A 27,153-nucleotide genomic window follows, 5' to 3' on the forward strand; every position below is an offset into this window, starting at 1 on the left:
AAGATGCAACACGAACATCCAAAAAGAAATACTAAGCTCTCCAGAGCTTCTATTCTGTAACTTCCAACATTCCAAGCTTACTTACAGGTATCTCATAGATCTTCCCTTAGACACGTACACACGATAACCGCACTTGATCGGCATCTTTCATCCGCAGGAGCAGCTGGAGATCAACATCTTGAGTCGTAGCCAGAATTCTATTCCGAGTCTGTCCACATGTTTCTCCTGGTTTAGGAATTGCGCGCACACGATGGTGATGTAACAACTTGGCCATTACTGCCACAAACTCTACCTGGGAAAACTTGTTACCAGGGCAGCTGTGCCCGCCATCGGCCCAGGGAAAATAGGTGCATCGCGCCGGGGTAACAACCCGCTCATCGGCTGGTGTAGTTGATCCCAACTTAGGAGTTAACATTCGCTCAGTCTCCAGCAAGAGGGCACTATCAGACTCGGATACAGATGAGGTCGTGACCCATCGTGCTGGCTTCCAGGAGAATGGATCAGCCCAGTACTCTGGGCTTGTGTGGGTATTGATAAGGTTTATCAGCACTCCGGAGTTTTGAGGAATTACTATGGTATTGTCTCCCACTTTCAGACGTTGGGAAGAGCCGTAGGTCAACTTCGGGAGAGAGGGGACTGGCGGGAAGAGTCGGAGAGTTTCAAGCTATTCATCTCAGAATGGGGACCCCGATATAATGCGATAGGGACTTGACTAACCATTATCGCTCTGCAGCGATTTAGCTTGGGGAATAGATCGGAATACAGTCCCTTGGTATCTTCTGGGAGCGATTGGAGCTCCTCTGCTACCCAGTCTTGCACCTCTGGGTACGCAGACAAAAGTAACATCGTAAAACTCAGGGTATTTGCCGTGGTGTCGTGACCAGCAAAGTTGATCACGAAGATATTACCGAATATCTCATCAACAGAGAGCCCTTTCGCTGAGGTGGTGGACTTCTCGCTTTTGGTGCTCTCATGCTGGATATCCATGGCTCGTACTAAAGTCGTCATTATACTTCCAGATCCAGGATTTCCTTCATTCAGTGCCTTGGTCTCATCATTGAGCATCGTAAGCATATGGTTTTTGAAATCCTTGGCAGCTTTGCCAAGTCGCTTCCACGACTCTGGCGCAAACGGCAGGTGTAGGAGATTTCTTGGGGCAACCATTAATAGAATTGCATTGTCGAGTATAGTCTGCAAGGAGTCACGGTAATTGGCCGGGCCACTTTGATCCTGGGCACTGAGGAAAGGATACGATTTGCGAAAACCAGTTGCAGCCAGGACATTCAATGAGACTGTACGTGTATCCCCTGAGACGCTGCTAATCTCGCTTGACCCTTCGCCGGCCCATACATCGAGCATTTGTGAAGCTTGCTCCACACTTTCGTCCCACGTGTAAGACATGATGCCTTCGTTGAAAGGAGTCGCGACGATTTTCCTATGGCGTGCCCAGTCCTGTCCATTAGCTGTAGAAATACAAGGACCGTAAACCTCTAAAACTTCTGTTGAACAATAGCAATTAGTCCTCGATGCATATCGGAACATGTATCAGTTCAACTTACTATACATAATGCTTGGACGAACAAAATCCGTTCGTCTTTGAAATATATTATGGATAGCCTCAGACTCAGCAACAATAATGGTAATTTCACGTGGAGTTGCAAGGGCCCAGATCGGACCGTAGCGGCGATGGGAAGCTCCCTTATCAAGAAAAAACCAACCTCGACGCGAATAACGCCCGAAGCTGCCGAAGCTGAACGGCAACTTGTCGAGCAATGGCCATAGATGGGGCTCGAGAATCATCCAAGGCAGATTCTGGGAGTCAATGCACAATCGCACGACTGGTATGCCCATCGCGGACGCCCGGCGATAGTTGATCTCCATCATCACCATACTCCATGCGAAGTAAAGGAGGGCTAATAGGCCCATAAACAGCAAAAGCATTTTTATTTAGAGCGTATTTCAAAGCGAATGTAAAGAACAACGGAATCGTGAAAGGTGATTTCACAAGACAGAAGAAGTCTTTTTGGTAAGTGAAAAAAGCCCCGAGGAAAGATTCTCTATTTATTCGACTGAAACGCCGCCCCTGCTAGCTATCGGAATTAGTCGGTAACAGATAACCCATGATAGGAAGGAAATCTACCATGCAGTAGTGGCTACAGGGATCTATATGTACGTCTTTTTGCAATTGACCAACCGCGGAGAGAACTATTCGTAATACCTTAGGCGCTAAATTAGCCGATGCGCCGATCACCTTTTAGAGAGGAGCCTCTCAACACAGCATTCTGTGTGGGGATCTCACGGAGCCTCCACCTACAGTAGTACCACCTCCACGATGTGGAATCTTCGCTCAAAGCAAGTGGTCTAAATAGGAAGCACCGTAATATCCTAGACATTTCTCAAAGGGTCCAGCCTTTGATGCACAACTATACGTGGGGGCCGTTATTACCGTGCAAAGTGGATGCTCGGCCCGCTCTACGAGGGCCCCAATCAAAGAACGACGTATGTCTGAACCAACACTAAAACAGGTTGCTTGATTGGACTAGCCTTTTGTCCCCTTAAGCTAAACAAACCTTGGAGCATTAAGGCTGCCTTGGAGTGACCTAGCCGAGATTCTGTACTGCGTAACAAGCCAAGCCACAAGTTACTTGAGATCGACATAGATATATCAGACTCACTAAGTAGATTCAAGTAATAATAGGAAATATTATTGCAAGGAGCATCAAAAACAAATTCAGGTCAAACAAGAAATGACACAAACAAGACTGGAATCCCCAATCACCTGTGGGGCTGACAAAACTTTTGGATAATTGGGAAATATCTCTGAATGGCTGCAAAATACCTCCTCCACGGCGCACCTCCGCTCCCTTCCTTTTTTAACCACTGTATATTCTTACAAAATGATTGATTATTAGTAGAAAGAAAATGAAAAGAAGAGGAAATCAAACGGTCTGTTACTCGGCTTTATATGCCGGATACTGAGAACTAATGATCAGACTGGGCAGCCATTCCGTTCGGGCCCAAGCACGGCGGGAGCTATAGGATCTTGCGACCTGGCCAATACGTGCCACACCAGTGCGGAGCCAGAGGATAGTAGCTAAGGATCTACACAAGCGGTCTATGCTTGGCGGTTGGTCTTGTACTCAATTGACGCCAACCAAGAGAATAAATTGATGAATATACTTGTGTATACTTGTTAAGACAGTAGTCATGTATTGGCATAGCAAGTAGCTTCTAGGTAAATGTGTAATGCTGATACAGATCCAAGTGAATCGTAATTCCATGGAAATCAGTCAGATCTTGCATCAGCAAGTTAGAGCTCTTTACCCAAAAAGTTCTTCTGCATATTGATCCAATTCGATGATCTTGAATTGCTTACCCCACCTCTCACGGAACTCCTTCCTACTGTATGCATGGCTCATGATGTGCGAGAAGCTGACCAGTTCGACGTTCCAGCCGCGCTGCAGCGCCCGCTCCACCATGCGCATGAACCCAGCAGAATACTCAGCTTCCGCTGCATCTCCAGTCGCCAGCACAATAGTTGCGGGTTCATCCGTATCAACCAGGCTTTCGAGAATCTTCATGTGTAGAATTTCGTCCACACCTTGCTCGACCCAGCGTTCTGCAGAGGTACCGGCCATTTCGGGCTTACCAAACTGAGATCCTTTGCCGGGTGGCTTGCGAAATTTCGAAAGACGAGAGGGGGTGTGCTTCATCTTGTGAACACGGTCTAAAATATTTGCTTCATAGCCAAGTTTCTCGGCTTCATCGATGGATGGTAGACGGTCCGAACCAACCAAGACTGTCTTGGCGGTAGTGCGGCCACGTTGCATGATTAGAGACAAGTTGATGAAAGAGATGTCCAGGCGGCGGACCCGACTGGTGGTGGGGATATTTCGTGCAATTTTAACTGCATCATGAAATCCCACCAAAATGTTGGACATATCAACAAAGACATGAACAGGGCGTGACTCCAGATTGTTGCTGGAGACTTGAGGGCGTCCCAATTGAGAGACAAGTTGGACATAATCGTCAAACGTATTTAAAAGCTTTGACATAAGAGACACACGTCGCTCCAACTCATCCGTGTACTTCGGGTAAAGACGCACGGGACCAGTGAAAGAGCCGATGCTCTTGGTCTTGTCCGAACTCAAATATTCGACGGCATCATCGTATGAAGAGGGCGGGGTATCTTCAATGCTATTCCGTACATCATGCGAGCCGACTTGCGACGGAACAAACAGCACCCCCGACTTCTTGGGGAGGGGGCGGTCGAATAACACGGGACTTAAATCTGACTCGGCTTCGGCACTGCTTTCAGAAGTATTGTTCTTGGGGGCTTGTTTATGTTTCTTGTTCGGCTTGGGCTTGGCCCTGGGCATAGCTTTCGAATGACTGGTATCTGGAATTGTGCGCACAGGAGGTTGGGGCTGTGGATTGACAGAGATATGGTCATCCGTACCCTTTGATGGCCGTCTGAGAATAGTGATATGAGACGAAGGCGGGTGTGTAGAGATACCCATGACAGTGGCCTTGGTAACTTCAGCTATTGGCGGCACTGTGATAGGAGGGGACTTGTAACAGGATTGAGGTGGCCCTGTCTGAGGGGCTTGCGACGAGAAGCCACCCTTAGGGGACTGTTGGGAATTGGGGACATCTGGGAGACGCTTTGATGACACTGACAAACCGACTCCTTTATTCTTTTCAGAGGTTGAGGCCCAGTTGCCGAGATCAGAATGGAGTAGTTTGAAAACAGATCCATCATCGTAGCTATCATGACCCGGGTGAGGCTCGGTCGTGGTCGAGCTGCTGACACGATCTCCAGTCCGTCGTTCATTAGACGGCGCAGAAACTGGGTGTCGGAGGGGTTTGAGGTAAGAGCGCCCACCACTTGGTGATAGCAGCAGGTCCAGCGCCTGAACAAAGTCCCATTCCGAATCCGTTTCTTGGGAGTCGGAGACCATTGATGATTACAGGACAAAGCCGGAGCTGTCAGTGGGGCGGATAGAAGAGAATGGTGCAAAAAAAGCAAAGTGCAAGAGAAGCTTATAGTGATGGAAATGGATCCAGAAGAAGAGTAAGAAGAAAAATCATATCGCGAGGATGTATCGTCACATTAGAGGGTGAAGTGAATGAGATAGGTTATGGCGTAGGGCAGCAGCAATGTGCCAGATCGGGCATAGTAGTGGCAAAAGCGGTGAGTCACGATAAGGGAGAAACAAGATTCTGGAAGAACCTCGGCCGATGTTTGTGAAGTTTGCACCCCATGTCCCTGATGCCAATGTCTTCACACCGTTTCAACTATACAACAGGTCTTAGAACTTGGAAATCTGGAACCTAGAAATTAGGAACATAGGAAAAATACTACAGATTATAGGGGAATGGAGACTAGAGATTTGACTCTGTAGAATGTAGATTAATCTCATCAGATGCATCTGCCCATCACCCAGATTTTTAGGTCACCAGGATATCAAATTGAATATGCCATCGCTTAAGCTAAAATGTACACAGAATTAAAACTCCCCAAAACGCCCAGCTCCAGTCCTTGTGATAAAACCCGCTCTTCTCTTTTGTAGCATGGCATCCTCTTAGATTAAGCAAAACGTGATTCAAGTCCGCATTGGCGCCAACCCAGGAACTCCAGTGAATCTCTCTTCACGCTCTGTCTTGAACATAATTTGGATCCAGAACTCCTTGCTGTCCTCATCAAACCAAGTCCAATACCGGCCCTCCCGACGATCGACCTCCTTGGACTGGAGCTTGAATCCACAGGTCTGGTAAGGCTCGGCCGCAACAACAAGGTACTGGAAGTTCTTATCGGGATCCTCAACCTTCTGCTCGAACGCAGACATAAAGCGCACTCGTGGAATGACACCGGGTGTGATCTCCTGATATTGCAGCTGGAACAGCAGGCCCGTTTGACGGGTCAAGGGATCCCGGACCTTGGTAATCTTATAACCAGGTCGCCCGATCTTGATGGTCTGTTTCTTCACCTGTACACCCATCGCACCAGGTAGGGTTGATGGATCTTGATTCTTTCCTTCGCGTTGCTCACGCGCAGCACGACGGGCGAGGTTGGTCTGATGCTTTTTGCCCTGGGTGTGGGCGAGGTAGGAGCCGTCATTTTGGTGGACTGTGAGACAGAGACGGCACTCGAAACTTCCGACGTGGTTCTTGAAGAAGTAAGGATCCTTGTCTAGGTCGATGTGTTCGAGGGCAAGCTTGCGCAGACGCTCGCGACGGTCAGCGTTGGTCGCAGAGCGGTCGGCGACACCACCGCCACCGAATTTCGATCCTGCTCGGTTCTGGGAGATTCATTAGCACAATTAATCGCCTTTAAATGCCTGGGGTTGTGGGTGCAAGATTGAGCGTACCTGGTAATCCATGGCGTTGTCTGGAGGTTGGAAACAGTAAATCTGCGCGCGCCTGGAGATAACGGGAGACAGTATCATGGAACCTTATTTTCTATGTGGTCACATGACCGCATTGAAGGTGCTGGTGAATCTGCCTAGTAAATGCAAAAGTGAAAGTCTTATTATTTTCTTCAAATTTTTATGTTAATTGGTAGCCCAGATTCATTTGAAGCTACTCATTCTATCTACAAGGCCTATGTGGCTGTCATGGAAGCTAGTATGCAATGCCTGACATCCAAAAACGGGTTATGTAAGCGGATGCAGGTCCAGGGACAAAAGTCACTTTCAACACAACTTGGCCAATGTTCATAGAATTCTTGAAACAGGACAGGAGCTGCTTTATTCTTTGTGATGAGTGCTGCTGATATTGGCCAGCGTCGGTCTTTCGATGGCCAGCTGTGCACTATCCGCTATGTGGGTGGTGTTCAGGGCACCACAGGTGACTGGCTGGGTGTTGAATGGGACGATCCAACTCGAGGCAAGCATGCGGGCGAACATAAAGGAGTGCGGTATTTTACATGTATGAAGTTATATCCCGAATCATTCTTTTTTGTTGCTGTCACTGACGCTTCACAGGCAAAAGTAAACACCCCACGGCGGGGTCTTTTGTCCGCCCCTCCAGGCCGTCAGAGCCGCCAAGGAGCTTTTTAGAGGCGCTAAATGAGAAATATGCCTCCGAATATGACCAGCAGGATGCACAAAGTGCCTTGAATGCTAGCCTAGTCCCGAAGGCAATTGAGATCAGTGGCAAGGTTGTCGAGGAAGTCGGCTTCGACAAGATTCGAAAGCAGCAGGCAGAGCTGCAGGAGCTACAAATTGTCCTCCTTGATGGACTACGGATATCAGGTGTGCTACCCTCCTATGAGCAACCCGAAAGTTCTGTTGCCGAGGCCGCTCCCAAGATTGCGGCTACTTGCCCGAAGATTATCGAATTGGATATCAGCCGTAGTCTGTTTACTCGATGGCGGGATGTTTGGGAGATTTGCAACCAGCTGAAACAGCTGAAGCGATTGAGGTTGAAGTAAGTATCATGCTCGGGCTATTGTCTGCGGCCTCAGAATTGACTAAATTAGACGGTACTAACTTCTATCATAGTGGCAATCGATTCCGTCCTTTGGAGGAAGACGTAACATTCGAGGGAATCACTGAATTACGTGTGGAGCAGACCCTCCTTACCTGGGATGAGGTATGTGGCCTCCTAACTATATCTCATTGTCTGATACATACTAATGCAGGCCATAGATTTCTGCGGTAGCATTAAGATTCCCGGCACTCACCGACCTGAGAGCTTCGGCCAACCAACTCACGACTATATCCTGCCCACTCGGAAACTCAATCACAAGTCTAAATCTTGAGGGCAACAGTATGACATCAATGACAGCACTCAAACATCTAGCAGCGCTTCCAAATCTCGGGCACCTCTCCGTGCGTTGGAACAACATCAGCACAATACTGGAAGACTCGAACGACGCTGCCCCAGATTTCCACTTCCCCAAATCCGTCTTCTCCCTCGACCTCTCACGCAACAATATCACATCTTGGAAATTCCTGAATCACCTCTCAACCCTCTTTCCAGGCCTAACCACTCTAAGAGTCTCAACAAATCCTCTTTACGACGAGCCACCTCTCCCGCCATCCATCGCAGCCGCTACATCCACCATAGGCTCCTCAAAACCAATGACAGTTGACGAAGCCTTCATGCTAACACTATCCCGCTTCCCTCCTACCCTCCACATGCTCAACTACAGCATAATCTCACCACAAGACCGATTGAATGCGGATATGTACTACCTCTCGCTAATCGGCAAAGAGCTCTCCGCGACCTCTGAGGCGGATGAAGAGCATGTTCTTGCTACGCATCCGCGGTATGCTGAGCTGTGCGAACTTTACGGCGAGCCGAGGATCACACGAGCACTTGAATCCGACGGATCGGGTAAACGAATTATTCATCCGCGCTCTGTTGCTGCGAGACTCGTTAAGATGGCTTTCCATCTACCTTCTTCGACGCACATACCCGTCAAGGAGATTCCGCATTCATTTAATACATACCAATTAAAGTCGATTGTGTCTCGACTATTTGACCTGCCTCCATATGGATTCAAACTAGTCTGGGAAACGGATGAGTGGGATCCTATTGCAAAGGCAACATTTGACGAAGAGGACTGGGCGGAAGATAGTGAAGATGAAATGCCGCAGCCATCTCAAGTTGAGTCTACATCGGAAGAGTCCAGTCGGTTCGTGCGGAGAGAAGTTGAACTCGTTGATTCGACGAGGGATGTCGGATTTTTGTTCCAGGGTGAGACGGGTGAGATGAAAATTAGAGTGGAGGTGCTTTAAGCCAAAGTCTTGGTGGCATAATCTCACATTGACATGGATATAATTTTTGGGCCCAGAATACCCCGAGTACAGAGCACGACTACATAGCAATGAACAGAGATATTGGGTCTATTTGTAAAAATTTTGACTATCGACTGGTAAACGTAAATCATCCAACTGGATACAGTTGGGCGTCACAGGGTATGGAAACTCCCGCACGAATAAGAAGCGACATATGCACAGGAACAAGGTAAAAAAAACTTCGGGGGAAAAAGAAAGGTCATAAACGCCGTATTGCTTCACTCGCTCACTACCCGGTCCCCCGAACCCCAGTGGAAACAAAAAAAAAAAAAAAGACGAAACGAAAAAAGCAGCAACCATTTGTAAATCATCGTAACGCCGGAACCATGATGCTTTTCTGAAATTTTGAGCAAAGTTGTAATGATCCGCGGATTTGTGGATCTGAGCGCAGGTGTACAAGTCCTCCCAGGGTAAGGATGTACAATAGGCCTGGGAGGAAAGGAGGGGCATTTGAAATTCACTGACGAGTTTCGGCATTGGTAACGTCAGGAAAGTCAATCACTCCCGAGCAACCCACCATGAGCGAACTGCCATGCAGCAAATGCGCTTGTAGATCTGGGTGGTACCCTTGCCCTCGGCTTCTTCCTCGATGAACTTCTGCGCGACGAAGAGCTTGGTACCGGATTCTTTCTCATTGGTGTACCCAACCTTGGGCAGGCTGTTAGGGAAATCGGCCCAGCGCTGACCCAGGTGTCGCGCAATGGCAATGGAGTAAATGATGTCTCGGTTTTCGTAGGTATCGAGTAGATGACGGCAACGTCCAAGGGTATCATCAATCTGCTTCGCCGAGCTAGCTTCATTGTCGTGTAGTGTGAGAAATTCCCCGAGCTCGCTCCAGAAGTCCAATTGACGCTGCATGAATTGGTCAGGCTGGTTGGGTGGGCTGGCGGCATCCATTCCAAGTGTCCGAGATAAATGGTTTGAATCCAGGTAGTTCCAGCTCAGAAGAGCTTCCATGGCGTCCAGACGTGCAGAAGTGGCACACAAATTCCAGTCTTGCCCATATTGCCCATTTTCAGCTGCGGGTACTTGACGGCAGAGCACCATACTTCTCCAGATGATCGAAGCTTCGAAGCTTTCCAAGCGAGCAAGAGTGTTGGGATCGCTGAGATTCCAGTCGTTGAATGCATTTATCAATGCAGAGTAGTCGGCCATGAGTTGGTTGTCTGCCATAAGAACCTGGAGGGCCTTCTCGGTATACCATCGAACCTCCAGCAGCTTATCGATAGCAGGTGCGTACGTCGCCAGGAAGACGGCCTGGATTTCTTCAAGCCGGCCAGGAGGTAGGTTGCCAATGGGATGAGGTGGGGGAGGGGCAATGCCTCTCAAAGCGATCAAGTCACTGACATGAAGGTTTTTCGCTGTTGGTAGCGCTTGTTAGCTTTCTGTCATTCACGCCAAAATCGCAAGCTAAAAAAAAGGAAAGTCAACAAGGGTTGTGCGCGTACCTTTGTAGACGGGCTCTGAACTCTGGGGACGGGGTTCATGTGAGGCCTGCATTGTGGTAGGAGCTTGTTGTGTGTGGGGTGGTGCAATTGATGTATCAACAGAAGCTCTGTGATCGGTTTGGTGATCGGTTGAGGTGCTAGGTGATTCGGAGTGAAGGGATGGCGCAAATGGTTGTGAAGAAGCGGGCATGTACCCAGGAGGTGCAGATGGATACAAAGGCGCAGCTGCGACAGGGGGCCCTTGAGGATTCACAACCAAAGACGGAGGAGGGTTTGGAGCAGGTTGAATGGCCGAGGGGGCTGACGCTGTAGGCCGAAAGACCGGGTCGTAACCTAAACACTCGCGTTTACTTTTCACGCAGTTTCGGCAGACCGGATGTCCCTCGTCACACTGTAGAAAAAAAATTAGATCCTGAACCAGGAAGATGCGCAAAAAGAGCAATGTCGTGGGTGAAGCGGGAGGAGCGCAAAATAAACGATGGCGGGGTCTGCGGGCACAAGCGAGGCCGCCCCGCGGAAGCATCAAAACTCAACAACAACGTACCTTGATTCTTCGTTTACGACAAGTCAAGCAACCGGTTTTTGTGCGTCGTTTGACTTCTTTTTTGTGTCGTCCTCCTGAGAGTGAATTATTAGAATCCCCTGCAAGTGGGTAGCGCATCTGCATGTTCGAATTCATACCCTGCTGTGAGACATTAGATGGATACCCAGTCATATACTGGCCCATGGATGACATGGGAGGCATAGGCGATCCAATTGGTGCTTGTGGCATCTGTCCCGGTTGACCTTGTCCGTTGTTCCCGGGGTTTGAATTCACTGACGAGAAGCCGGAGTACATATCCGAGCCTTGGTGCTGGTAATTCTGTTGCGGCTGGGGCTGCGCTTGGAATTGATGCTGAGAGTGCGCTTGAGGTGGTGGATGATGTCCGTCCGACTGCTGGGGGGTACCTGGATTATGCCCATACTGGTAACCGTTGGGCGCATCGTATGGTGTCGATCCATTCATAGACCCTGGCCCGCTGGCCCCAGGTTCAACAGACCCAGAGTGAGAGTCATGTGTGTTAAAATGGTCGTCTGGGAACGTATGATCATCGTCCATGGTAGGAATATCGGTCCCGATCGCTGGCAACGCAGAGTCAAATGTGGGCAGGTTGGTGTCAATTGCCGGAAGCGTCAAGTCGTGCTCCGCGCCAGAGCCCACTGATTGAAATGCTGAATCGAACGAGGTCAAACCGGCATCCATTAATGACTGGGAAGTATCCATTGCAGGAAGGGAATGGTCTATGGGTGGAAGTGTAGATTCGATGGAGGGCGGGGCGGTATGTGGCATGGGCGTAGATTCATTCATTTGCTCCGGTGGGTTTGGGACGCTTGATTGCTCATTTGTTTCTGTAGTCGGTTGTGGTGGTTGGGTTTGAAGCTCTTGCGGGGTTTCATGCTGGGGCTCCGGTTGGGGCTCATGTGAAGGCTGTGATTGCGGCTCAATTTGGGGCTGCGAATGAAGCTCCGGTTGAGGCGCAGATTGAGGCTCATTGGTCTGGACTAGGTTGTGATTCGACTCTGGCACTGACGGGTCTCTTTGTTCTGGCGGTTGCTCCGTCTGCGGTGAAGGTTGGGGGACCGGCGCATTCGAATTCGCCATATCGGCGATTTCGCCAGGTTTGGGTTCTGTCGGTTCTGCCATATTTGCTATGGCCTTCCGAGCGATGCTATACGTTCAATCACCGTGGCGTATGTCCAATATCTGCTTATGTATTTGAGGATTGCACTGGGGGCGGGAAATCGAATTCTGCGGTCAAAGGTCGTGCAGCTTGTCGAGCAGAGGCAACACACCAGATCGATCGGGCTGAGACTGATAAATCATTTATTCCCTGTGGTCTAAGATCGTCAAATATTAGCCGCGGTCATTTTTTCTTCGTTTGGCCCCAATAGTGCAAGTCTTGTCCAAATTGAATGCAAGGTAGGCCGTAAAGCACGCTCCAATCAACGCATCAGAGAACAGGAGGACAAGCTGTAATCCGTGCACAAATCGGTGGTTCTCAGTCCAGTCCAACATGTAGCAAACGCAGATCCAATCCAATCGACAAGTCCAATAGTATGACTCCCAGGGATAGCCAACTCTCAGTGGAACAGTGAATTGTAGAAGAGCATGTAGATTCCAAGATCTTTTCCACCAAATGTCTTGCCCGCCGATCGGGGTTGGATTGTCGCATTCTTCTCGCTGGAGCCCCAGCCCCAATCTTCCCCGCTCAGAACGACGGCCACAGTCCGATTTCGTGATCGCGGACCAAATTTGAAACGGAGTAGCAGCCCACAGAGATAGACAGATTTGGTTCTGAGGATTTTGAAGAGGAGATTCTGCGGACTCCTGCGCGGGTGGGAGGACGATGCGACTCGCGAGAACCAAGACCGATTGAAGGTGGAGAGAAAGCGGGATTGCTGCAAATAGACTGAACTTACCGGGTAAGAACGCTCAAAATGGGGATATAAGGCAATGCACAAGTGGCGGGGAGACCGTGCGAGTCTGGAGGGTTGCGGTCGTGGAAGAGATGCGCGAAGTTGGAGAGAACCAAAGGAGCTTTCTTTTCCGGCGATCAAAGTCTCCGCTCCAGAAAAAAAAAATCATTGGGGTGGCAACGCTATACCAGACAACCACGCTACACTACGGACATAAGTACAGATAAATAATTATTTCGACTCAAGAGTCATTCGTTTAGATTCATCTGTCAAACTTGTGTTCTCCTGGCTCTGTTGGCCGCAAAAAAAGTGGTGCTAGGCCCATATCTATACTTCTTCGGCCTGAACTCTGTGAACGCGGTGTATTGACAGGACCCCAAATGCCCTTTACATTCCTTCCCCGCAGTCTCAATTGGAAGAAAGTTAGTTCAGCTATTTGTAAACGCCAATCAATGACCTTCAAGCATTTGGTAGCTGACTTTGATAACCTCAATATTAAAGGTTTCGGTCCATATTGATGGCTAATTGAGCACAAATCTTCGTCCTCCATCTATTGACTGCGGGTCAAGCCTCGACAATCTCTCGCGAAAAGGCCGCAGATGACCTCGGGTTGACCATTCGATGATATCATGTATATCATCACGGGCTCAGGCAAAGTGGAAAGGAATTCCCCGAGGCCGTTTACGCACCTCGATTATCATCCGTGATGGCAGAAGCTTTTGTAGCTGACGGAAAATCTTGAGAAAGCGCAGATTGTCATAATCATATCTCGTAAAGACAATGTTGCGTTGAACATCATTTCCGCATCACCTTCGCTTTACGTTTTTTGAAAACAACCCCAGGCACCTCCTCACTTTCAGGGGCTGCGCTAGGAATGTTTATAGCAGAATCATCGGCCTCCTCTTTCTTGACCGGGTTTGGTTCCTCCACATCGGGGACCATTGCAACTGGAGCCTTCGAGTCGGCAGTTTCGTCTTCTTCTTTCTTGGGGGCCAGGGTGAATGATGACTCTTGCTCCTTTGATTCAACCGCCTCTTTCTCCATCTTAGGCTTTTTCAAGTCCTTTGTAGACGCAAGTAGAGCATCAAGGTCACCGTCGTCATCATCATCCTCTGCTCCAGGGTATGTCTTCATCCTCGACCCCCACCCTTTGCTCACGTATTGCTCCGGGATCTGCCCACCCTCCTCATCTTCATCTCCCTCAAGCTTGCGCTTGCGAATACCAATAGATCTGGCTCCCTCCGGTACGTCAAGCCTTGTCTCGGAGACCGTCTGCCACTCTCCAGTCAAGGCCATGTCCCCTCGGTACTCCTCAGGAATAGCGACACCCATTTCCGCCAGTTGTGCCATCTGTTTCTTTCTTTCCTCCGCGCTAACGGGTCGGTTGGCCGGGCCAGCGGTACGTTTGGCTGGCGGTGGGGCGGAGGCTTTGCCTTCGGACTTGGACGCGGAGGATTCGCCCGAGACGGCTTGTCGCAAACGTTCTACCTCGCTCTTGGCTCGTTGTGTTTCTCTCTGTTGCATTTCATTATTCTTATGGATATCGCGCAGAAAGCGCTTTAAGCTGCCTTGGTGTTTGGGGCTCGCTTCATGTTGTGTCTTTTCGAAGGGTGTGTCGCGGATGAAGATCTTGCATTGTTTGCACCAGTGGCGGGGCTGAGTTGAAGAGGAGGTTGTTAGGAGGTAAAGAGTAAGTAAGTATTCAGGAGAACTTACAGCTGATTTCCAGTATTCGGCCATGGCGATTTGTTGTGTTGCTTGACAGGACGAGGTTGTCGTAGAATGAACGCTGAAGATGAAAGCTCCCGCGATCGGTCTAGTCCCGATGCAGAAAGCCCCGTCACGACCTTGTATACTTTCCTCGCTTATCAATATCACTACTTTGTTCGAGGCAATATTTTGGCTCGTGATTTCATTTTCATTTTCATTTTCATTTTATGTTCAGCTTGACTGGTCTGACTAAGACCCATGAATGTCTCTCTCAATACGCCAACCGATACATCTATGTAGCGCGGGCTAGAACCAAACTTCAGATAGCGCCAAATTTTACATATCAGCTTGCTCGGGGACAGGGCTCTTGAGCTTTCCAGTCTCAAGAGCCTGACGAATATTCTCAATAGCCCATACTTCCATTGAAGTCATAGTCTAGATTCGATTAGCACATTGTATCTGAAAAAGAAGACACGCTCACTCACCTCGACTGTCCAAGTACCCATATGAGGCACCAAAATCACATTATGGTTGTTCATCAGTCCGGGGTGAATCTTCGGTTCCTCCTCGAAAACGTCAAGACCAGCAGAGAATACCTTGCCGCTGTCAAGAGCCTCAACAAGGGCGGCCTCATCCATAACCGCCCCACGGGCAGTGTTAACAACAACCACGCCATCCTTCATCTTAGCAAACTCCGCCTTGCTAATAATGTGACGTGTGTTTTTCTACCCAGAAATCAGTACATCAATCTCATAGCAGCTCAAGCGATGGCTCACATTCAACGGCAGATTCAAGCTGAGCACGTCACTGGTCGCGAGCAACTCATCAAAAGTCACATATTGAGCTCCACCCGAAAGCTCCTCACTCAACTGGCGTCTGTTATGGTAAATAACCTTCATACCGAAAGCCTCGGCCTTCTTCTTCAGATTACGTCCAATACCACCCATTCCCAAAATTCCCAGAACCTTGCCTCGGGGATCATGACCAACGGGGGTCTGGCCAATGAATTTGCCCTCGCGCAGGGAATGCATGCCACCATTGAAGTTACGAAGAGCGCCAAGAATAAGGAAAATGTTTACATCGGCAGTGGCATCGTCCACTGCGGTGGGGACGTTGGAAACTCGGATGGGAGGGTTGCGAGCGGTGCAGGCGTGGACATCGATCATGTCATAGCCGGCTCCTGTTTAACAACATCAGCAAGTATTTCAAAGAATGATATGACGATCGCCAGAAGAATGACAAACCACAGTGTGCCATGTATTTCAATGAGCTTGGTAGCGCATTCACTAGCTCTTCGTCAATTAAGCCAGTGATGGAAATGGAGTGGAAGGTGCGGTAGATGGCGACAACGCCGTCGTATCTGCCCTCGCGACATTCCTGTAGGAATTCGGTGCGATTGCTTGCTCTTGTCTTCACCAGTTCGCCGACGTCGCTCAGGGCATCCCAAGTCTTATGCGCGCTGTCTCAAACTTATCAGCAAGGACTATGGCGTTCGAGTTTATTCTGGCGAACATACTGATCGATATCTCCAAGAAGCAGGATCTTGGTACCAGTCCCATTGGAACCCATAATGAATTTTTTTTTTTCGGTGGAACTACGGATGAGTGGTTACTAATTTGCTAATCGCGCAAGGTGGTCCCTTGACCAGTGCGCAACTTACCGATAGGGAAAACGAGGGGTTGCCCGATGATAGCCGATGTCGCAAAACCAGAATATGCAAGTCGCAGGGGGCTAGGAGAGGTAAGAGGGAGCTCAGGGGTATCAATGCAGTAATTGGTGACTCAATGGAGAATTTCTGAGCAATTGGAAAGAATAAGAGTCAGAGATGACACGAGGGATCGGCGAAGAATAAAATATGAGATCCTTATCTCGGACTTTTCCCCGCATACGATCTTCCCCATTCACCGGTGATGATTTGATAATAAACTTTCTGTAATTGATAGATTGATTCATATGTACAGGATGAAATAGGCCATTTTTATATTCAGTCATATCTTCGGGATCGTCATTTGCTCACTGAGCACGCCTAGATCGGACCATAAGTGAAATATACGCATACCTCGTATTAGGAGGCCGGTGAGATCGTTGATTAAACCAATTCTGCCTCAATCAAGCTCTCTGCAACGCCAGGGCATGTGTGAACCTTCACAATCTTCAAGCCACCTTTAGCAAGCAAAACTCTCCATTGATCCTCTGTTCTCTCGGAGACATTCAGATGAGCCAGCATCATCATATCCATGTTTGATGCTGCCAGCGTGGGGTTCTCTTCGCTGACAACAATCTCGTTGAACAGAACCCGCGAGTAGCCCCTCTTGAGCGCCGGGATAAGGTTCTCAATGATTCTCACACTCTCATCGTCACTCCAGTCATGAAGAATAGAGTGAAGAGAGTACGCGCGAGCATATCTTATGGGCTGAGGGGTAAAGAAATCATGAGCCTGCGCCTCGAAAGACCTCTCTGTACCACTTTCGACGACGCTAGCAATGACGAGCTCTCGATCCTGGAGAATGATCTTGCCGGGGTGAGAGGGATATCGCGTTGCAAAAGTAGCCAGATCATGGCCTCGGCCACCCCCAACATCAACTAGGAGAGTGTCACTGATGGAGGGGTCGAAACCCTCAACCATGTGGCTCTCAACAGGGTAAAAGTCGAACCAGTCCGGCTTGCCGGCGCGGTATGCGCTCATGAATGAGCTAAAGTAATCGAGGTAGGGTGGAGACGCAACGAGCCAGTCAAAGAATGGTTTCTCCGTCTGATGCGCCGATTGGAAGGGGCCATCTATTCCACTAGTAGTAGGGGGCTTGTATCCGTTCTTCTTGAAATATTCCGGGAATCCATTGAACGAGGGACGAGACGCATCATAGCAAAACCCGATACTCTGCTGATAGTTATTTGCTGCCAGGCCGTTGCTTAGCTTTGTTGCGAGCAAGACTCCATCATGGAAAGCAATAAGGTTCATGGCGACCAGGTGGCTTGTAAAGCGTTGAAGGAGAACAACATCGATCCCGGTCTTCTCAGACAAGGCTGAGGGACTCAATCCTGCGGATCCTGCCTCTTGTAGGTGTTGGAATAGCTTGGTATCGACGGCAATACGGATAATGGCTGATTGGGCAGGCTATGGTGCAATATATCAGTATAATGGGTAAAAACCACCATGTAGAGCGAAACTAGAAGGATACTCGCCTCTGCCCAGAAGGTACGTTGCATGAACTCGCTCGGGATCTCCAGGGACGCAATGAGCGCGCGACTGTAGTCGATCAGAGCCTCTCTTGAGCCTGCCTCGCCTTTGTCGAACGCGATGCGTGCAACCCCGATCCTTTCCAGTATCTCTGACGGTGTTTGGGAAGCCATTGTGTTTGCGCCTAAATTGGTGATGAAAAAGGAGCTCGATTTGATTTAAAGTGGCAATGGATAGGTAACACTAGGTGATTATGTCCAAAAAAAAAAGTCTTCTGGGCTTCCGACATTGCCTCGCTACCTCGGAGGAGTTCATGAAAGCCAGTTTCAAGCCGCGTACGCCCGGACCTGAATCAGCTACTGGCACTAGAAAAGCTAGTGACACCACAAGGAGCATGGTCTCGGTAGTTGGAACAGGCTAAACACTTAGCGTCATCGAGGAGATGCAGGTTTCCGATCTTGATCTCGATTTCTTTCCAGCGCCAAGAATTCGTCGTGTAAGATAAAAGAATCTAGAGTTCAGCAAGGATGTTTCCAAGATGTACCCAAGATCTCGTGTCACAGATAGAGAGATATAATTAAACAGATCTGGCCCAGATTTTGAAAGTCTGGGTTTCAACATCCCGTGTCGGCCCGCTATGGGTCATTTCCTTGGTTCTGACTCGCCTATGGAGACGGCGCGAACTCTCAATCGACGCCCCCGGAACAGATAGCGCCTGTGCTCCGGCTGCCCCCACAGTGTCCGAAAGGGGTCAATGAAGGCTATACATCGTACAACTCATGGACTCAATCAATTGGCAGTTATCCGGATGACTTGATACAATGTATCTCAAATTGGCTATGTAACCCCTGTTATATTACTCATATCGAAGTGCCTGCGAGTCCCTTCACAATATCAGTAGCACTAGCGTTCCTTCTGCAGGCCCACTTCTGCAGGCTTTGCACAAGGCTCCAGGACTCGAAATTTGGAATTCATATTTTATTATTCCGACGCGTCAGTCGCTACAAAAGTACCGCACGCTCAACCCTGGTGCTGCTACTTGTTTGTCATCGGCAATGCTCTTATTTCCGAACCAAGATCTAGCTTGATGAATAGGGCTTTTGTATTATATCACTCTGCATGGCACTCTTTAATTGGCTCAATGACCCGCCATTGGTCCTGCACGAATTGAATCACCTTCCATTTTTCACTTGACTCCTCGTGCCATTTGTTTCACTTTAATCAGTCCTCATGAGATCTTGATTCGGGGTCCTACCGTCTTTGGCCATGGCCTCTTTCGATACAGATGTTGATTTTAGCGAAAGCCGGGCGAGAGAGATCAATGTCATCGGATGGGTTTTCACGGGTATCGCCATGGCGGCGGTATTCATGAAACTAATCAATAGGGTGGGAAGCCAGCGGCTTGGATGGGACGACTTTTTTATTTTCTTCTCTTTGGTGAGGCAATTCGAGCTCTGAGAAGCTATGGATCTGAGATCTAATAGTCATTTCAATGTTTCTAGGCACTTAGCATTATCGCAACAGCATTTGTCTCTTACTCCGTCACATTGGGCCTGGGCCGACATACAGCGGCAGTGGTGGCGGAGCATGGATTTGCAAGATATGAAAAAGTAGCATTTTGGCAGATCATTGCGTTTCCGTTCAATATTGGTGAGTCTTTTCCCTCAAAGCAGGCAACCAATTGATGTTTACGAGCTAAATCGGTATATGGTGAAGGCGCATTTAGCTTTCCCAATATCTCTATTGCCATCCTGATTGTTCATTTACTTGATCCCAACCCGCTTCGAAAATGGCTCCTTTATACCATGGTGACCTTCCAGGTCATTTTTGCCATGATATCCGTCTTTGTTGTATTCTTTCAATGCAAACCGATTGCAATGCTGTGGAATCCCACTTTGGACGGCACATGCTGGAGCTCCGAAGTCTTTGATGATTTCACCTACTGGGTCAGCGCCTATACAACCATGACAGACATCATTTTGGCTATTGTTCCAATCAGTGCATTCTGGAAATTGCAGATGCCTTTCGCGACCAAGCTTGGAGTCTGCATTATGATGGGACTGACGATGCTTTCCGCGATTGTCACGATCGTGAAAGCCACATATATCCACCTATTTACGAATCGCACCGACCCTCGTCAGTATTCTCCTTTCATCTTTGGTTGATCAATTGACTAAGACCTCATAGTCTGGGCTGTGGTACCATTGGTCCTCTGGGGCTTGTGAGTCATGCTATAATACTCTTCTTGATTGTATATGCTAATTTATGTGTTAGAGTTGAGCAAAATGTTGTCATTGTTGCCGCTTGCATCCCAACCCTACGTCCTTTCTTCCGTAAGGTATTCCAGTCTACCAAAGGTTCTTCCGGTGACAATACCTCCCGAAGTCGGTCTGGATTCAAGGTTCCAGTCAATCCACTCCACGATTGGTCCAATCGCCCTGCTTCGGTATCGGAGTTTCCTCTCAAAGACAACATTCGACAGGAAAGCCGCGATGGGGATAGCCATACCAGTGAATGATTTCTATCGATCAAAATTTATTCATGAAACAAACCCCTTTGATACCCTGAGTAGCTCACTAAGTGGACTGGAAATCACTAGGTGAGCATGACTCGAGAGCTTATTGAGGTGCTGGCCACGAAGATATTAAAAGCCTCCATATTATGGGGAAAACACTATGTACTATATTTATATTACATATCCAACTTTGGGCCCAGACTAAGTGCTTGGTGATGCTGATCAGCCACTCATTGACCTCTCACTAATTTCTCACTTATCTAAATTCCTGACTTGATGTTGAGGTCTATCACTTCTCACTTGACACAAGATTATAAATACTCCTTGGTATTCCTTTTCCTTTTCCTTTATTACATCTAATTCAGCTTCAAGTCATGCAGATGACCTCGTCGTCGCATTGGATCTCTCAACGAAAACATGGACCGTTCACACCACTTATTGTTCTGCGTGAGGTCTACCCAAAGTATCAGCCGGTCATTATCTGGGCTTGCGGACTACCGTAATTCTTCATCGTTAGATCGTCATATGTCTTATGCGGCGGCTATGCGGATGTAAAACTGTCTGGGGCGAGATAACAGCTACTCATTGCAGAATACGATCTCGAGGCATGTCCATTGCCGCCGGGTTCGACATGACCAAACAGACTGCCGTTTTGACTGCCTGGCTCAGCCATTGCCGCTGCGATATTTGGGGGTCTCAGTCTAGTGAACACCGATACGACTCCTTCACCTGTGACCGACGTCCAAACTCTTTTACTGGGCATAAGATGCTCTTACATATTTCACCCAAGGCGCACCTACCGGATGGCGCCAGCTGTCTAATATATACTAGTCGGTCTCAGCGGATAAATTCAGATGACTCCAAGGTTGGCATGGAACAGGGCTTCCAGGAGGCGGCACCCGATATGTCTTTTCCGATTGACGCTTGGATATTGCTGAGCAGGATGATGCCAGGATGCCGCTCGTGAAGAATTCCTATGCCTTTCCTGTACTTTAACTATTCTTGCTCAATGGAGACTTTCCGGAGTCATATTTGACGTCTTGACCCTTTACAATTGCGAAGGATTGGATATTTAGCTAAGTTCATTCCCGCTATTCTGGCATTGCCATGGAAAGCAGGAATGTGAAGATCTGTTCCGCATGTCCTGGAGATTTTTCAGAAGGACTGCCAAGGATGAGAAACTGACGAGTTCGAGATACATGTCACGACGTTCCGAGGAACAGTAAACGGCCCGCCTCTATCTCCGTGGCAACTCAGAACATCGGTGTCTCGCTACAAGGGCGTCAAACATTGCTAGAATCTTCTCTAAGAACCTAGGCCATAGTCTATGGGGACAGCACTAGAAATGGAGAGGATTGGGCGTCATATATTGACCAAATCGCCCTTCTATTCCTTTCATGCATGCGATTGTGTTAGATAGGCTTAGGAAACCAAAATGCGGAAATTTGACATGTTTTGCTAATTCTACCTCAGCGCATTGAGATATGATTGATTCGGCATTTATGACACAAACGTAGTGCCGGTGAAAACGAATGAGCTACTTAGGATAATTAAAAAATGGAGCTGGAAACAATATCTGTGCCCCAAGCGCATGAGCACTTCACCAGATGGTGAGATTGAAGTATGGCGATTTGGGGTCCGAGGCCTTTTATTCGGATTGGATGAAGTTGTTTGATCGATTGTTGGCTTCCCTTGAGGTTGGTTTCACATACTAAAAAGGGTATTGAAAGTTGGAAAAGCGAACATGACAATGGTTTTCATCTGGTGATATGACCAGGTATGATACCTTGAACTCATTTGATGAAGACCCAAAGCGCTCTGCTTCTGCTTGGGCGCGGGACACTCTTGGAGTACAAGCATTAATTTACATAGAGTATAGCCAAGCTTTTCCTCCTATTCTTCAACCAAGATGCGAGTCCAATCGAACTTTCTCCAGCGTTTTCTGAACGGTTCCACTCGTCGGTCGGTACCCCGTTGCCAGCGACCCTGGCGTTTGATAACGTCAGGTGCTACGTCGAGCATACCTCCAATGACCTCACGGGCAAATAGATCGCCACGAGGCCAGCGATTCTCATCTTCAACGATGTGTCCTAGACCACCATCCAGTTCGAACCAGACGTGGAAGTAGGGCATTTCCTTCACCAAAGTTTTCCGGAATGCAGATCGCCCCAATCCCTGTTTGGACTTTGCAAGTGTATCGATTAGCTTGCGATGTTGGGACCATTCAGATTCAGCACTGAGAATTGCCTCTTTGAAGAACGCAGGAGACGTTTCTCCAAGACTGTACGGGAGGGGAACCACCTCCATAGAAGCATGACGCTTGCGTTGTGGTTGAGCTGCGTTCTCGTAGAAAATCACATCACGGCCCTGATCATGATACATGCGCGTGAGGCTCTTCATGAAGTTTCGTATTTCCTCCCATTCGTCGTCGTCACATTCTATTAGATTGTTCCGGTGCTGAATGGGTACAATTGTGGCCCCGCCGGAACTGATTTCGGGTTCGGTGGGAAGGGTAAGATAAACTCTGGTTGCGAGGGAAACAACTGGTGCAATTGGGGGTGTGTTGGTGTCTTCATGATGGCAAAGCGGGCAGTTGTCCAAGATCTTGTTCATCTTACGGAAGTCATTGACTGTCGCGTTCTTAATGTCAATCTCAGAGCGATGAACTCTCTTTGCCAGTTTGGAAGCATTGTCATCCATATATTCAAGTTCGTTCTATATGCCCGTTAGAAAGTGACCACAAATAGATTTGATAGGTGTAATAAGCTTACCTCGAATTTACCATCACCCGCGATGCGCTCCGCCAACCGCTTGCCTTCTCCCCCAGCTTGGCCCCGAGTCTTGCGTTCCTCACGCACCATATCCTCGATAGTCATGTCTTCATTCGCTTGCACCAGACCCCTCTCGCGGCCCCTCTTATTGTCTACGGGCACGACTTCATTGCGTGCGCCAGCGAGCATCCGGTTCTGCTGAACACCTAGCACAACAACACCAGATTCCTTGCGGTTGGACATGTTCGCAGCTGCAGCATTGTACTGCTCTTCGAGCTCAGCCGCATTTGAGGCGTTCTTCAGTTTTGCCTTCATCATCTGTGCCCTGAGACGATTCAATGCTGTGGGATCCAAATTCTGCGTTAACTTTGCCGGGGGCTCGACATCCATCTTTTGTCCCTGCCCCTCGGCTTTAAGTTCGTCTGCTGGATCACGAACATGGTCTTGTCGGTCTCTGCGGATGTCGTTTTTGAGCTTTCTCTCTTGGAACAGCTCTCCACTCGGTTTGTCTTTGCCCACATAGGATTTGCCGTACATCTTGCGTCGATCCAATTCATTTTCTTCTTCGCGTGCATCATCGAAGGTTCGGAGGTCCCCAAGGCGTTCGAGGGCAACATCATCGACATGTTTGCCGGTTTCCTTGGCTTCTCTGTAGATACCTTGGAGCTTGGCCATTCTCCACTGAGACCCTGAATCTCCAAACGTGTAATCCACTTCATGCTGTGACGGCTCTTCTTGAATATCATCCAGCTGCTTTCCTTCCTTGAGGTCACGAAGATGACTATTGAGCTCTTTTTCGTGGATTTTGAGCTCAAAGTCGGCTTGAAGCATTGTAGGCTTCGGTACCTCTTCCACCCGAGTAGTGTCTCGTCGATGAACGTATTCGATATCGAGCGCAGAGGGCGCCTGCATCCAGGAGTCACGCTTCAGCTGACTGGGTTCCTCCTGAGTAACCGTTTTAGGCGCAGAGGACTCTTCTTCATCGCGGCTGGAGCGGTGTCGACGCTTCTGCGCGTGGTCTTCATCGTCCCCTTGGTTATCACGGCGCGAGCGCTTATGTCTGTGACCATCATCATCTTGGTGTCGGGACTCGCGATCTTTTTCGCTTCCTCGTTCGCGAGATCGGGACGAATGGCGTCGGTGGTGGTGGCTGGACCGGTGATGGCGATGGTGTCGCGATGATCGGTCTTTGCTGCGGTCACGATCACGGTCTCGGTGACTTCGATCCCGGTCACTGGTTTCCCTCCTCTTCTCCTGATCCTGCGCCAATGATTTCTCAAAGTCTTCCAGCGTCATGGTGTTACTGTACTGTGAAAGGAGGGAAGCAGAAAGCTGAGGCGGAATGACGTTAATGCCGGGCGGTCCACGCGCGCGGGCAGATCTTCCCCGCGACTAAAAAGAATTTCAGAAAAAAAAAAGAGCTTCCACTTCTTGCGCTTTCAACACTTCTGGTTAACTCGGGTTTGAAGTGACTCCCACTATTTTATCGGTTTACTCTCGCCATCACACTGATACAATTGTACTGCCGAATACTACCCCTCATCATGGCGCCTCCGGTCTCGGTCGTCTGCGTGGGCATGGCAGGTAAGGCGATCAGCTCTCACTTGAATACGGCGAGTGGACCTTAAACACTGACTTGGTTTTTAGGTTCTGGAAAGACTACCTTCATGCAGCGAATCAACTCACACCTTCACTCCAAACAACAAGTGCCGTATGTGCTCAATCTCGACCCCGCGGTGCACTCGGTACCCTTTGAGAGCAATATCGATATCCGGGATTCGATCAACTACAAGGAAGTCATGAAGCAATATAACCTCGGACCAAATGGTGGAATCCTGACGTCCCTGAACTTGTTCGCCACCAAAGTCGACCAGATTATTTCCCTACTGGAGAAGCGTACTACTCCTAATCCGGAGAATCCCACCGCAAAGCAAATTGAGCATATTTTAGTCGATACTCCCGGTCAGATCGAGGTTTTCGTGTGGAGTGCTTCTGGTAGCATTCTTTTGGAGACACTCGCTTCGTCCTTCCCGACTGTCATCGCATATGTCATTGATACCCCGCGCGCCAGCTCGACCAGCACTTTCATGAGCAACATGCTCTATGCCTGCAGTATTCTCTACAAAACTAAGCTGCCAATGATCTTGGTCTTCAATAAGACCGATGTGAAGGATGCCGAGTTTGCGAAAGAATGGATGACGGACTTTGACAAATTCCAAGCGGCTCTGCGGGAAGAAGAGGAAGCCGGCGCCTTTGGAGGTGAGGGCGGCATTGGTGGATTTGGAGCCGGAAGTGGATACATGGGTTCACTTCTAAACAGCATGAGTTTAATGTTGGAAGAGTTCTACCGACACCTGAGCGTTGTCGGTGTAAGCTCCATGACTGGTGATGGAGTCGACGAGTTTTTCGATGCTGTTGAGATCAAGCGACAAGAATTTGAGCGTGACTACAAGCCCGAGCTTGAGCGCAAGAAAAAGGAGCGCGAAGAGGACAAAGATTCTCGGCGGGAGATGGAACTGGGTAAGCTGATGCAGGATATGAACGTCAGTGGGTCTAGCCGCCGACCGAATCAAGAGCCAGAGACTGTCAGCGAGGCAGAAGACGAAGAGGATGAGATCATTAAGCGTGGACTGGCAGATGGAGAGGATGACAGCGAGGAGGAATATGCAGGGCCTAGTGCCGGCAACGATGAGGGCCTCTCGAGTCGTTACCAAGAAGCTCTTTCGGGTTCTCAGGCTACTCCATCGGACCAAGATAACAGCTTCACAAGATACTTGCGGGCTAGCCAAATCAATCAGTGAAGATATTAGGCCTCCAGCTGGAGTTGATTGTGGTTCTGGAGTTGGTGGTACCAAGGCGCTTTTTTGGATGTTTCAAACGAGAAATAAATAAATATTCATTCAATTGCATAACTACTACGACCTTTGTCTGTATATCGAAACTTGCGTCCCCAACCTGGGGTAATGGATTTGCATGAAACGTTGGAAGGTTCCAAGACTTTAGCACTAGTAAAGGCCAAGCTAGGTATCCCCCCGTTACGGTGGTATGGCAGCACATTGTTTATTGATCCCAGTGGCTTATACCCAGCAAGAGACCTAGTATTACTCTATGCCCAGATGTACGTACACCTTTTGCCTACTCTGTTCATGTTCCAGTATCCAACTGTGACAGCTTAGTGCAAACGGTACAAATAAAGTGACGTCACTTGGTATTGACTTCCAAGCTGAGCTTCAATCGCAACTTCTGATCATTTCTCCTTTCCTTTCACCTTCATAGGATACAGCAACAGAAGATTCTTAAGATCTCAATTTCCACTTCTCAAATCCAACATATACCGCCCGAACAAAACCACGCCATCATGGATGTAAGCACCCTGCCTGCCTTAATATTCACCTACATCAAGAAACGACACGGCATTCGCTTCAGTACTAACTTTTATTCACTCAAGGTTTTTCACGCCTACACGTACTCTACAGCAGGGTGGCTCGCGCTGCAGAGCGTGCCCTTGATTGCGGGACCAAGTATGATCGTAGCCATGCTTTTGGATGAGACTCGGCCAGCCAGCTGTATGTGAACGTCGTCCAGCCCTGAATTTGACAAGCCAAGATCTATATTAACATTATGAATTGTCTCTTAGCCATAGAGCTATACTTTGCACGAAGCCTTGGTTTCAGTCTCCTCGCCGTGGCAATGTTGACCATGATGCTCACGGGCTCGATCCCTCTGACAACCGGCATTTCTCAGTCTGTTACCACCGATGACTCGGACCCCAAGGCGCCTTATGCCTATCCAACTCTCATGGTAACTTTCATGTTTCACGCTCTCTCAGCCTTTTACACATACACGTCGTATGTCACTGGGGGCCAGAGTGTTTTTGCGGTTGCAGTGGCTGGAAACTCGGCCCTTGCTTTTGTTGGACTATGGTGTGTGCTGTTCGCAAGCAGCAATGGCAAGATAAGTCGGCGAACTGGTGCGGATAAGAGGACAGCTGGGTTTCCGTTCTCCAACAAGGAGGCCGATAAGAAGCGTGCTGGGAAGAAGCGCATTTAACTTAGTCTCTGTACTGATGAGGCTTTTACGGGGTTCACAAAATGATTTGTGGGGAGGAGAGGGAATAATGATTCCAGTGGATTAGAGTGAACTGTTTTAGCTAAATGTAACTATGATCAAGGATCTTAGCCAAATAGCTTACTGATGACATGCTATGATGCAATACAAAAAACCCATTTTCAATGATTAAGTGATAAGCGTGATAAGCCCGGGCTTA

The 27,153-nt window shown here is 48.7% G+C and overlaps 12 protein-coding genes across 12 annotated transcripts; 4 read left to right on the forward strand and 8 right to left on the reverse strand.

Moving 5' to 3' along the window:
- Window positions 1-106: 106 nt before the first annotated feature.
- N7503_002041 (cytochrome P450) lies at window positions 107-1,941 on the reverse strand (the record flags this gene model as incomplete). Its single annotated transcript, XM_057061588.1, has 3 exons — window positions 107-664; window positions 718-1,499; window positions 1,560-1,941. The coding sequence occupies 3 exons, from the start codon at window positions 1,939-1,941 to the stop codon at window positions 107-109; spliced, it is 1,722 nt and encodes a 573-aa protein (XP_056925550.1).
- Window positions 1,942-3,320: 1,379 nt separating this feature from the next.
- N7503_002042 (NYN domain-containing protein) lies at window positions 3,321-4,961 on the reverse strand (the record flags this gene model as incomplete). The annotated part of the gene is made up of 1 exon (XM_057061589.1): window positions 3,321-4,961. One exon carries the CDS (start codon window positions 4,959-4,961, stop codon window positions 3,321-3,323), a length of 1,641 nt encoding a protein of 546 aa, XP_056925551.1.
- A 645-nt stretch (window positions 4,962-5,606) lies between these two features.
- Window positions 5,607-6,383, reverse strand: N7503_002043 (spliceosome assembly protein PRP11; the record flags this gene model as incomplete). Its single annotated transcript, XM_057061590.1, has 2 exons — window positions 5,607-6,302; window positions 6,372-6,383. 2 exons carry the CDS (start codon window positions 6,381-6,383, stop codon window positions 5,607-5,609), a joined length of 708 nt encoding a protein of 235 aa, XP_056925552.1.
- Window positions 6,384-6,761: 378 nt separating this feature from the next.
- On the forward strand, window positions 6,762-8,747 carry N7503_002044 (uncharacterized protein; the record flags this gene model as incomplete). Its single annotated transcript, XM_057061591.1, has 4 exons — window positions 6,762-6,930; window positions 6,987-7,431; window positions 7,506-7,596; window positions 7,653-8,747. 4 exons carry the CDS (start codon window positions 6,762-6,764, stop codon window positions 8,745-8,747), a joined length of 1,800 nt encoding a protein of 599 aa, XP_056925553.1.
- A 90-nt stretch (window positions 8,748-8,837) lies between these two features.
- On the reverse strand, window positions 8,838-11,939 carry N7503_002045 (putative C6 finger domain protein; the record flags this gene model as incomplete). The annotated part of the gene is made up of 3 exons (XM_057061592.1): window positions 8,838-10,168; window positions 10,256-10,646; window positions 10,800-11,939. 3 exons carry the CDS (start codon window positions 11,937-11,939, stop codon window positions 9,306-9,308), a joined length of 2,394 nt encoding a protein of 797 aa, XP_056925554.1. The 3' UTR covers window positions 8,838-9,305.
- A 1,568-nt stretch (window positions 11,940-13,507) lies between these two features.
- Window positions 13,508-14,452, reverse strand: N7503_002046 (putative formin binding protein; the record flags this gene model as incomplete). The annotated part of the gene is made up of 2 exons (XM_057061593.1): window positions 13,508-14,368; window positions 14,429-14,452. 2 exons carry the CDS (start codon window positions 14,450-14,452, stop codon window positions 13,508-13,510), a joined length of 885 nt encoding a protein of 294 aa, XP_056925555.1.
- Window positions 14,453-14,758: 306 nt separating this feature from the next.
- Window positions 14,759-15,991, reverse strand: N7503_002047 (D-mandelate dehydrogenase-like dehydrogenase; the record flags this gene model as incomplete). The annotated part of the gene is made up of 5 exons (XM_057061594.1): window positions 14,759-14,857; window positions 14,908-15,147; window positions 15,199-15,602; window positions 15,667-15,881; window positions 15,939-15,991. 5 exons carry the CDS (start codon window positions 15,989-15,991, stop codon window positions 14,759-14,761), a joined length of 1,011 nt encoding a protein of 336 aa, XP_056925556.1.
- Window positions 15,992-16,511: 520 nt separating this feature from the next.
- N7503_002048 (O-methyltransferase) lies at window positions 16,512-17,773 on the reverse strand (the record flags this gene model as incomplete). Its single annotated transcript, XM_057061595.1, has 2 exons — window positions 16,512-17,537; window positions 17,591-17,773. 2 exons carry the CDS (start codon window positions 17,771-17,773, stop codon window positions 16,512-16,514), a joined length of 1,209 nt encoding a protein of 402 aa, XP_056925557.1.
- Window positions 17,774-18,866: 1,093 nt separating this feature from the next.
- On the forward strand, window positions 18,867-20,118 carry N7503_002049 (uncharacterized protein; the record flags this gene model as incomplete). The annotated part of the gene is made up of 5 exons (XM_057061596.1): window positions 18,867-19,037; window positions 19,103-19,250; window positions 19,317-19,736; window positions 19,788-19,821; window positions 19,875-20,118. 5 exons carry the CDS (start codon window positions 18,867-18,869, stop codon window positions 20,116-20,118), a joined length of 1,017 nt encoding a protein of 338 aa, XP_056925558.1.
- Window positions 20,119-22,008: 1,890 nt separating this feature from the next.
- On the reverse strand, window positions 22,009-24,182 carry N7503_002050 (putative cell cycle control protein (Cwf19); the record flags this gene model as incomplete). Its single annotated transcript, XM_057061597.1, has 2 exons — window positions 22,009-22,830; window positions 22,887-24,182. 2 exons carry the CDS (start codon window positions 24,180-24,182, stop codon window positions 22,009-22,011), a joined length of 2,118 nt encoding a protein of 705 aa, XP_056925559.1.
- A 248-nt stretch (window positions 24,183-24,430) lies between these two features.
- N7503_002051 (putative ATP binding protein) lies at window positions 24,431-25,687 on the forward strand (the record flags this gene model as incomplete). Its single annotated transcript, XM_057061598.1, has 2 exons — window positions 24,431-24,470; window positions 24,534-25,687. 2 exons carry the CDS (start codon window positions 24,431-24,433, stop codon window positions 25,685-25,687), a joined length of 1,194 nt encoding a protein of 397 aa, XP_056925560.1.
- A 557-nt stretch (window positions 25,688-26,244) lies between these two features.
- Window positions 26,245-26,936, forward strand: N7503_002052 (uncharacterized protein; the record flags this gene model as incomplete). The annotated part of the gene is made up of 2 exons (XM_057061599.1): window positions 26,245-26,452; window positions 26,524-26,936. 2 exons carry the CDS (start codon window positions 26,245-26,247, stop codon window positions 26,934-26,936), a joined length of 621 nt encoding a protein of 206 aa, XP_056925561.1.
- Between the last annotated feature and the right edge of the window lie 217 nt (window positions 26,937-27,153).

This window comes from Penicillium pulvis, assembly GCF_028828015.1.
Source record: "Penicillium pulvis strain IBT 33274 chromosome Unknown contig_12_segment0_segment0, whole genome shotgun sequence".
In the NCBI taxonomy this organism is placed as follows: domain Eukaryota; kingdom Fungi; phylum Ascomycota; class Eurotiomycetes; order Eurotiales; family Aspergillaceae; genus Penicillium; species Penicillium pulvis.